Source organism: Periophthalmus magnuspinnatus, chromosome 22, assembly GCF_009829125.3.
Source record: "Periophthalmus magnuspinnatus isolate fPerMag1 chromosome 22, fPerMag1.2.pri, whole genome shotgun sequence".
In the NCBI taxonomy this organism is placed as follows: Eukaryota; Metazoa; Chordata; class Actinopteri; order Gobiiformes; family Gobiidae; genus Periophthalmus; species Periophthalmus magnuspinnatus.
Genome location: NC_047147.1, coordinates 23,406,788 through 23,417,418, shown reverse-complemented (window position 1 = coordinate 23,417,418; position 10,631 = coordinate 23,406,788). Strand labels below are relative to the sequence as shown.

At 44.4% G+C, this 10,631-nt stretch overlaps 1 protein-coding gene across 1 annotated transcript; it reads right to left on the bottom strand.

The window, feature by feature from the left end:
* Window positions 1-261: 261 nt before the first annotated feature.
* snx6 (sorting nexin 6) lies at window positions 262-10,313 on the bottom strand. Its single transcript, XM_033987899.2, has 14 exons — window positions 10,261-10,313; window positions 10,045-10,095; window positions 8,866-8,970; window positions 8,555-8,665; window positions 8,228-8,349; window positions 6,925-7,048; window positions 6,125-6,220; window positions 5,564-5,669; window positions 5,428-5,503; window positions 5,169-5,208; window positions 4,309-4,395; window positions 2,145-2,304; window positions 1,902-1,987; window positions 262-1,518 (listed from the first exon to the last, which is right to left on the bottom strand). Exons 1-14 carry the CDS (start codon window positions 10,264-10,266, stop codon window positions 1,465-1,467), a joined length of 1,224 nt encoding a protein of 407 aa, XP_033843790.1. The 5' UTR covers window positions 10,267-10,313; the 3' UTR covers window positions 262-1,464.
* Window positions 10,314-10,631: the final 318 nt, after the last annotated feature.

Sequence of the window (10,631 nt, the reverse complement as noted above, 5' to 3'; positions counted from 1 at the left end):
GCTCCGGGACTGCACCTGATGCCCTCCCATTATCCTGTATCCCTGTCAGATGCCCTACCATTATCCTGTATCCCTGTGCGTCAGATGCCCTCCCATGCTCCTATATCCCCTGTGCGTCAGATGCCCTCCCATTATCCTATATCCCCGTGTCAGATGCCCTACCATTATCCTGTATCCCTGTGCGCCAGATGCCGTCCCAGATGTTCCAGTGTGAGAGATGCTCTCCCAGATGTTGTGGTAGAAACGAGGGAAAACATTTGTAGATTTGACTTTTGTAGATTTATTTCCTAAATTAAAATTGTGTTTGACTCATTTTATTTCAGATCAGTGACAGTTTATAGTCTTTGGTCAAAACATAAACAAGAAAATCAGCAAATGTACAGGTCTACACCAGGTCTACACCAGGTCTACACCAGGTCTACACCAGGTCTACACCAGGTCTACACCAGGTCTACACCAGGTCTACACCAGGTCTACACCAGGTCTACACCAGGTCTACACCAGGTCTACACCAGGTCTACACCAGGTCTACACCAGGTCTACACCAGGTCTACACCAGGTCTACACTCAGATTCTTTTAAACAATTAATCAAAAAAGTAAGATCACATAAATGAACCAAACATGAAAGTCTAAAGTCAAATGATTTTAATCAAGTTTAAAATTTACACAAAGTAAAAATGAGAAATAATAAAGTGTAAAAGACTCATGTTTCTGTGGTTTATTTTACACACGACAGCACAGCGACAGAACAGAACTAGATCTGAACCAGAACAGAGCCAAGCCAGAGCCAGGACAGAGCCAAGCTAGAACCGGACCAGAACTAGACCAGAGCCAGGACCGAGCCAGAACCAGACTAAAACCTCAGGGAAACCGTTTACTCCCAACCTAAACAAGTCAGTCCTGGTTTAGTCCTGGTTTAGTCCTGGTTTAGTCCTGGTTTAGTCCTGGTTTAGTCCTGGTTTAGTCCTGGTTTAGTCCTGGTTTAGTCCTGGTTTAGTCCTGGTTTAGTCCTGGTTTAGTCCTGGTTTAGATCTCATTTGGACCCGATTTAGATTGTGGTTTAGGACCTAAGTTCAGTCCTAAGTTTGGACCTGGTTTGGACCTGGTTAAGTCCTGGATTGGTCCCTGGTTTAGTTCTTGTTTGGACATGAATTTGGACTTGGACCAGGGTTTAGTCCGGTTGGCTTGTTATACTTTACTTCATCGAGTCTCTCGGGTAACGGTCTGGATCTGACCTGGATCATGGTGAGTCTGACACAGCTCTGTGAAGGCCCAGTCCTGAAACCCTTGACCAAACCCGGTCCCAATCCGGTCCAAACCTGGTCCAAACCCTGGTCTGAACCATTCTAAACCCGGTCCAAACCAAGGTCTAAACTCCATCCAAACCTGGTCCAAACCCTGGTCCAAACCGGTCTAAACCCGGTCTGAGCAGACTGGTATTGCAGAGTTTGGAGCCACTGGTTCTAAGTGTTTCCTTTTAAAACTCCCAAACAGCTCTGCAGCAGCTGCAGGCTCCCCTGGAACACAGAAAGAAAGAGGGTCAAATGCAAAAACAAAAAATGAGAAGAGTCAAATGTAAGGCAAAAACATGAAAGAGAAACAGGTAAACAGGCGAGGATCAGGAGGAGGAACTGATGAGGCTGATCTCAGGACAGGTAAAACATGAGGAGGTGAAGAGAGAAGGACAAGGAGGAGCAAGGAGGAGAGAGGGGAAGAGAGGACAAGGAGGAGAGAGGAGAAGGAGAGAGGAGGGGGAGAGAGAAGTGAGGAGGAGAAAGGAGGTCGAGGAGGAGAGAGGAGGACAAGGAGGTCGAAGAGGAGGACGAGAAGGAGAGGAAGAGAGAAGAGGATGAGGAGTGAGGACGAGGAGGAGAGAGGAGGAAAGAGGAGGCGCTTGTACCTTTGCATGTTTGAGCTCCAGTTCTGCCAGTTCCACCAGGTTCTTCCGGAATGCAGCGACTCTCCGAGTTTTAAAGTCGATCAGCTCTGAACACAAATATAAAATCAAACACATGAACGCATGCGCGCGCGCGCACGCACACACACACACGAACACACCTCTCCAAGTTTTAAAAATTGTTCAAACTCTGACTATGCTTGCTGCTGACCCCGTGACCCCTGTGACCCCTGTGAGTCTTCTGACCTTGCTTGGCGCTGTCAGAGATCTTCTCAAACTTGTGGCAGCAGAGCTGTTGGCTCGTTTCAGCTTGAAGCACATCTCTGTTCTTTGCCCGAGCTCTGTCCAGAGCTTTGTTTGTGTTTTCATAATCCACCAACGCCCTGCTCCTCCTGTAAAGGAGGTCCTGTATACAACATATAGTGTAAACCAGAAGTTTACATACACTTTGTAAGTACACTTTCTTTCTCACTACCTGACATGAAATCAGACTAAACTTTGCCTTTTTTAAGTTAATTAGGATTACCGTAAATTTTGTACTACCAAGTGCACCTGAATATAGGTCGCACCAGCTAACTTTAAAAAGAAAATAAACTTTGTACATATATAGGCTGCACTTGAATATAAGCCGCAGGTTTTCATGTTGTTACATGAGATGTTAACACAGAAAGACGGTACACAGAGGGGTTTTTTTTGTTTTGATTTAAGACACATTTTTTCTCAAACTGTGAATGAAAATCTGCAGTATGGCACCAAGACGCCATCAACACGGGATGAACATACCTGCATGTTTAGAAAAAAATCCCCAAAAAAACAAACAGCACCAACACTGCTTTTATTTCCACTGAAAGCTTTGTTGCCTCCAACATCGCACCATCGATTCATTAATGCCAAGCTTACTGCAGCGGCCAGATCCATTGCCTTTAATTTAAAAGCTGCATCATATACATTTCTTTGTGTTTTCCATGAGGGTGTGTGCATGATATGCAAAATTACAGTTCAAAATCAAAACTTTCCCCATGTTTGTCTCCCTTTTGCATCTACTGCTAGAGAGTGCCCCCCGGTGTTAGCCTGTAAAAATCTATAAATAGGCTGTGCCGTTCTATAGGCCGCAGGGTTCAAAGCGTGGAAAAAAAGTAGCGGCTTATAGTCAGAAATTTATGGCAACAAAATTTAAGTCAGAAGTTTACATACAGTGAGAGTACTATGACTTTAAAATATTTGGGAATACCCAGATGATTATGTCATGTCTTTGGACACTTCTGATCAAAAGAATTACTCAATTACTCCAAAAGAAACATTAAAAAAAGCCAGATTAGTTTGCAAAAGCACACAGAGACAAAAACCTTCATTTTTGCAGACATTTCCTGTGGTCTGACAAAACTAAAACTGAACTGTTTGGTCATAATGATCGTTATGTTTGGAGGAAAAAGGGGCAAGTTGGCAGGCCTGAGAACACCATCCCAACTGTGAAATACGGGGGTGGCAGCATCATGCTGTGGGGTTGTTTTGCTGCAGGAGGGACTGGTGCACTTCACAAAATAGATGGCATCATGACTACATGTGTTGAAATACTGAAGAAACATCTAAAGACATCAGCCAGGAAATTAAAGCTTGGAATCAAATGGGTCTTCCAAATGGACAATGACCCAAAGCATAATGCCAAACTGGTCACAAAGTGGCTTAAGGATAACAAAGTCAATGTTTTGGAGAGGCCATCACAAAGACCTGATTTCAATTGTATTGAAAATGTATGGGCAGACCTGAAAAGGCATGTGTAAAAGGCAGGCTGCAAACTTGGCTTAGTTACACCAGTTCTGTCAGGGGGTTTGGGCCAAAATTCCTGCCAACTGTTGTGAGGAGCTTATGGAAGGAAATCCAAAACATTTGACCCAAGTTATACAGTTTAAAGGCAATACTAAAGAAATGTATGTAAACTTCAGACTTTGAAGAAAGTCATGAAAAATCCCTCATTATTCTGGCATTAGCAAATAGAAATAATTTTGGTAATCCTAATTGACCTAAAACAGGAAAAGTTTAGTCTGATTTCATGTCAGACAGTGAGGAAAAAAAGCGCATGTGTCTTTTTTATAGTCTATGTAAACTTCTGGTTTCAACGGCATATACTATTAAACCTGATGCCTTCCCACCATAAACAACTTGCATAGACAGATTACACACACACTTACACACCCCCCCACACACACCCCCACACACACACACACCCACACACACACACACACGATGCCTTCCTGCCAGAGCTCTGCTTCTACAATATAACAGGACATATACATAAACATACAATTACATTGTTGATGCCCTGCCATCATAATCCACCAGAGCTCTGTTTCTCCTGTAGAGAAGCACCTAATGGAATATATACAAGATTACACGACATGCACTCCCGTACCTTGGCAGCTTGGGACTCTCTCAGATAGTATTTGAGCAGATCAGCCAGTTTGAGATCCTCGTCAGCAGCAACTCGAGCTTCAATTTTCTACAAAACAAAACGTCAGAGTCTGGAGGTTTGTCACATTTATATGAATCATGTAAAATAAGACAATAACAGTAGACCAAATGTGTGTGTGTGTGTGGGGGGGGGGGGGGGGGGGGGGACACAAATGTGGCTTTAGTGGGCTTACATTTACATTATAAAATGCAGAGGTGGATAGGCCAAAAGAAAAAAGTTGTACTAGTAATAGTACACCTCAAAATAATAATGGCTACTCACGTAGAAGTACAAAGCAGAGCTTCAACCAAAACTTGTACTCAGTTTGATTTTAAAAAGGGTTACTCAAGTAAATGTAGTGTACTGAATACTATTTATCAAGAATAAAGCAGAAACCTGCAGGAGCCGAAACATTCACAAAAGCCTAGCTAATGGCTGATTGTGAAAAAAACAATTAAAAGTAGACAATGCAATAATCTGACTCGCCATGCTCTGCTCATGTCCTTCATGTGACTCACATACATTTTATTTAGTAAGGTAAAAAGAGCCATCTGAACCTACATGGCCCATGTGAAAAGAGTAAATGCCCCCTAAACCTAATAACTGGTTGAACCAACCTTAGCAACAAAAACTGCAGTCAAGCATTTGCAATAACTGGCAATGAGTCTTTCACATCGCTGTGGAGGAATTTTGGCCCACTTTTCTTTGTTTTAAATCAGCCACATTGGAGGGTTTGCTTTTTAATGCAGTACATGCTTTGCTTAGTCTGCTTATAGGCCGGCCCTGTGCTGATGTAAAACTAATTGAAACATGACACTGACCCTGGTCTTCTCAAACAGCTCTGAAACTTTGAGGAAAAACCTGAAACAAAAACACAGGGTTAGATATCTCACAAACACACAGATTACACACACAAACACACACTATGTACACACAGATCACATATACCCCACGTGCATGTGTGTGAAGTAATAAGACTTGTACTTGCACCGCTCAGTCCTGATCCTTATAAACAGTTGTGAGAATGTGTATGTAAAATAATGTGTAGGCCTACAGTTACAAGAGTCTCTAGGCTCGTACTTGCACAGCTCAGTCCCGTCCTGTGTGCCCAGCGTGTACAGCGTGGAGGCGATTCTGTTGATGTCATCTGCAGCGTCTGAAACACACAGAGCGTCACACTACACTTCCCATGATGCTCAGGGCTCAGGGGTCTTACTTTTGTGGGAGCGGATCATGCGGTCGGATTTGGCTGAGGCGTCTTTCACTCTAGTGTGATACTCCAAAAGGAATGTCTTCTCATGCTCAAAGAAGTCGTCTACATCCTGCACACAAGCACACATGATTTACACTCAAACCAGGGTCTGTGTAAAGATAAAACCATAGTCTGTATAAAGAAGTGTTCTGAGGGCATGTGACATCACCCTCAGTGTTCATCTCCTAATGAAGCATTTAGCAGGGGTCAAGAGATTAGCAATGTTGTTTACGTTGTATTACGTTATCGGAAGCGGTCTTGGGGAGAGAAGACGTCTGATCTGTCTGTTATTAGTGTTCATATCTTGATTTCAGGAGAAAAATAGTGAAATAAAAGCCGCAGGATCGTGTAGTGCGGGTTAAAACCACCACCACCACTGCCACCATTGGCACCATTGCAGCTAAAGCAGGGCTAAAGCAGGATGACGAGTTCCCAAACTAATGAGAAGGGTCAAAGTTTGTGGAGCACAAGTTTAGATATTTCCCATTGGGTAATACAGGCTCCACCCCCTGGTCACATGATCACCTTGACTCCCGCCACCAGAACGCCATCCGCTGACTTCACCACATTCTTAAAGAAATCCTCCAGTTTCTCCTTTTTGTTCTTCCCCCGAACGCTCAGCTGCAGAGAGGCAGAGAGAGAGAGAGAGGCAGAGAGAGAGAGAGACAGAGGCAGAGAGAGAGAGAGAGAGAGAGAGAGGGAGAGAGGCAGAGACAGAGAGAGAGAACAGAATGGAGAAAGAGAGAGAGAAAGGAATGGAGAGGAGAGGAAGAGAGAAAGAGGATAAGACTTTGACTTTTAACAATACATTTTACACAATTGCACATCCATCACATGTTCCAGCCCCTTCTATAAGTGTAGCACTAACTGCCCCTCCCTATAGGTGTAGCACTAAGGAAAGGGAGAGCGACGAGAGAGGAAAGAGAAAGAGAGAAAGGACTTGAGAGAGAAAAAAAGAGAAAGGAGAGGAGAGGGAGGAAAGGAAAAAATAAGATAAAAGAGAGAAAGAACCAAAGACAGAGAAAGGAGAGGAGACAGAAAGCACAAGGAGAGAGAAGAAAGAGGAAAAAGAAGAGGAGGAGATAGAAAGAGAAGGAGAGGAGATAGAGAGAGAAGAGGAGAGAGGGAAGAGAGGGAGAGAGAAGAGGAGAGAGGGAAGAGAGGGAGAGAGAAGAGAGGGAGGACACATTAAATGAAAACCTCCTAATGTCTGTTCCTCTTAAGTCGTTAAAATGATAAAATCTACAGTTAAACTCTTTCTCCAATGAGAACATGACATTCTCTCTGCTCAGGTCTGTCATGTGACAGAGGGTTATGTGACTTACGTCCTGTCCGTACTCCAGGAACACGTGGAAGTTGAGGTCTTTGCTGAGGACAGGGTGAGCTGCCACTCTGCACAGGAAGACCTCGTGCATTGCCACCGTCTTCTTAAAGATCGCCAGGTACTCTCTGAAGGGAGGGGTCAGGGGAAGTATCAGGAGAGAAAGGGGGGGAGGGGGAGTCAAGAGAGTCAAGTGAGAGAGAGCGAGAGAGAGAGATGGATCAGACGAGAGAGAGATGGATCAGACAGAGCAAGTGTTTCTCAACTATATATTAAAACCATTAACATAAACTATATAAAAAGATGCATGCACTTTTGTCATTAGCATAAAATCAGACAAAACTTTTCCTATTTTAGATCAATTAGGCTTATTTGCTAAATCATAATAATAATAATAATAATAATAATAATAATAATAATAATAATAATAATGAGAGAGAGATTTTTCATGACTTTCTTCAAAGTCAGAAGTTTACATACATTTCATTAGTATTTGGTACCATTGCCTTTAAACTGTATGACTTGGGTCAAATGTTTTGGATATCCTTCCTCAAGCTCCTAACAATAGTTCCTCCTAAACTGTTGCAACTGAGTCAGGTTTGTAGCCCACCTTGCCCATACATTTTCAGTAGGATTGAGATCAGGGCTTTGTGGTGGCCACTCCAAAACATTGACTTTGTTATCCTTAAGCCACTTTGTGACCAGTTTGGCAGTATGCTCCAGATCATTGTCCATTTGGAAGACCCAGTTGAGCCTAAGCTTTAATTTCCTGGCTGATGTCTTTAGATGTTTCTTCAGTATTTCAACACATGATGCCATCTATTTTGTGAAGTGCACCAGTCCCTCCTGCAGCAAAACAACCCCACAACATGATGCTGCCACCCCCGTATTTCACAATTACGATGGTGTTCTCAGGCCTGCAAGCTTCCCCCTTTTTCCTCCAAACATAACGATCATTATGGTCAAATTGTTTCAAAAATGAAGTGTGTGCATTCGCAAACTGTAATCTGGCTTTTTTGTTTCTTTTGGAGTAATGGCTTCTTCCTGGCAGAGTGTCCTTTCAGCCCATGTCGGAACAGTACTCATTTCACTGTGGATAATGACACACTCTTACCAGCTTCAGCTGCATCTTCACAAGGTCTTTTGATCAGAAGCTTCCAAACACATGATATTATCATCTGGGTTTTCCCAATTTGTTCAAATGGATGTATACATGCATACATACATACATGCTCATGTTCAGTGTGCGTGCGTGCGCGCGCGTGCGTGCGTGTGTGTGCGTGTATATGCGTGTATGTGTGACTCACGCCTCCAACTCCTGCTTCATTTTGGTGAACTCCTCTTTGGTCATGGAGCCTTCTCCTTCTCCTAGTTTCTGCAGCTTCTCTCTGGAGGCATCAAAGTCCGGCCTGGGAGGAGCAGGAGGGATCTGGACATAACAGATTGAACTGGGTCTTGACCTGGGTCTAAAACAGGACTGAACCATGTCTTACAACGTACCTGGCATACTCTACAGTATTACAGCATTCACAGTGTATTTACAATAGTAGCAGTAGTAATCACGATATATCCTATGTACCCTTACTTTCTGTATATTACAATATTTACAGTATATTTACAGTAGCAGTACTCACGATATATCCCGCATATTCTTCGTTCTCCACAAATGAGTCGTGGAGCCAGATGAACTCTTCATGCTGTCGCACCACAGAGAACTCATTCTGCTTAAAGTTTGGCAACGTGCTCTGGAAGGGACATTTTATAATATAATACAATACAATACAATACAAAATAGAATAGAATATAACATACATTCTCACACACACATATATACTTCATACACGCTTAAGACATGTACACAACGCACTCTAAAGAGAAGACAGATATACTTTATAATAGTGACCAATTGTGACCTGTAATGACCTGTAGTGACCTTTGACCTCACCTTGGTGTGGACGGTGAACTTGACCTTGTCTCTCTCACTTAGGGCATCTGAAATGTCCACCTGAAGAGTAGCATCAGTCTGAAGATCCACATTCACAGCACGAGGCTGAGGAGCGGGAGAGAGGAGTCGTCAGTGTGGTACAGAGCAGGAGTCAGTACCGAGGAGGTACAGACGAGAAACACGAGGTACAGGAGAGTCAGTACAAAGGAGAAACAGGAGGAGTCACTGCAAACGAGGAGTCAGTCTAGAGGAGTCAGTACCGAGGAAAAGTCAGTACGGAGGACGACTCAGTAGAGAAGAGGAGTACATGGGTCAACATAGAGGAGTCAGTACAGAGGACGAGCATAAGTCTGAAGATCCACGTTCACAGCATGTGGCTGAGGAGTCAGTGGTCAGTATGGTACAGAGGAGGGACAGCAGTGCAGAGGAGGAGCAGAGGAAGAATGGGCAGTATGGTACAGAGGAGGGACAGCAGTGCAGAGGAGGAGCAGAGGAAGAATGGGCAGTATGGTACAGAGTAAACATGGTCAGTATGGTACAGAGGAGGGACTGTCAGGATGGTACACAGAAGGAGCAGCGGTGCAGAGGAGGATTGGTCAGTATGGTACAGAGGAGGGACAGCAGTGCAGAGGAGGAGCAGAGGAAGAATGGGCAGTATGGTACAGAGTAAAAATGGTCAGTATGGTACAGAGGAGGGACAGCAGTGCAGAGGAGGAGCAGAGGAAGAATGGGCAGTATGGTACAGAGTAAACATGGTCAGTATGGTACAGAGGAGGGACAGCGGTGTAAAGGAGGCATCAGCTGTAATCTCAGTCATGTGACTGTCACAGACGAAGGACCGGCTCAGTCTCGTTTATTTCAAACTTTTTAAACTAAAGTCTCAATTTCTCAGACGGACAAAGGTCCAATAGGACCCGAGTCTGTCCCAGAGACCGGGGGACTCGGGGGGGGCGCAGGTCAGACGCGTCCATGTCCTAGCCAAGCGTCTAAATAGATTTAGCAGCTAACAGTGAGCTAATGCTAAAGCTAACGGGGCTAAAGCGATTCGAAGCCGGGCAGACAGGGCGGAACAGGCGGCTCCAGGCCCCAGGAGCGGGCAGCGGGGCCGTGTGGAGGCACAGCGGGCCCTGGAGCTCTCGCCGCGGGGCTCTGGGCTCTCACCCAGCGGAAGACACTCACCCCTCGGTCCTCTTCGCTGAGGAAGTCGGGTCCGTCGTCCAGCCCCTCCTGCTGCGAAACAAACCGGAGAAAAGCGCGTTATTCGGGGCTTAGAGGGAGGACAAGGGGCAGGGCTGGGATAGAGCGTGAACAGGCCCGGGACCCGCGGACACGCGACAAAACACACATTAAGACATTAAAAGATGAAATAAATAGAATGAGAAAAACAGCTCTCACCATCATGGCCGCCAGCGAGCAGAGCGGAAGCGCCGCGGCGTCATCACGCCCCGCGACGCACCGCACCGCCAAGGAGAATGATCTTTTATATATTTATTAGATTTATATATTAGCAATGTTTAAATATCCTATATTACGCGAAACTGACTCTTGTGAGCTCCATGTTCTAATGCTGTTTTGTTTCAATCACTCATGTTTGAGTAAGTTTAATTATCTGTCTACATCTCCAAAGCTCAAAATGCTCTGTTCCACATTGTGATGTCATGAAGTGGAAGTTTTCAAGTTAGAGGTCCTTTTACACTTAGTTAAGTAGAGTAAAAAACACAGTGGAGGACTTCCTGTATTACAACATGTCATCACTAGATGGAACA

What these genes read in the sequence shown, in the direction of transcription:
- snx6 (XM_033987899.2), bottom strand. An exon ending in AGTTCACCGTCCACACCAAG is followed by an intron (nt 8,666 to 8,865) that starts GTGAGGTCAAAG and finishes TGTCCCTTCCAG; the next exon opens with AGCACGTTGCCAAACTTTAA. An exon ending in AGCTGTTTGAGAAGACCAGG is followed by an intron (nt 4,396 to 5,168) that starts GTCAGTGTCATG and finishes TTTGTTTTGTAG; the next exon opens with AAAATTGAAGCTCGAGTTGC.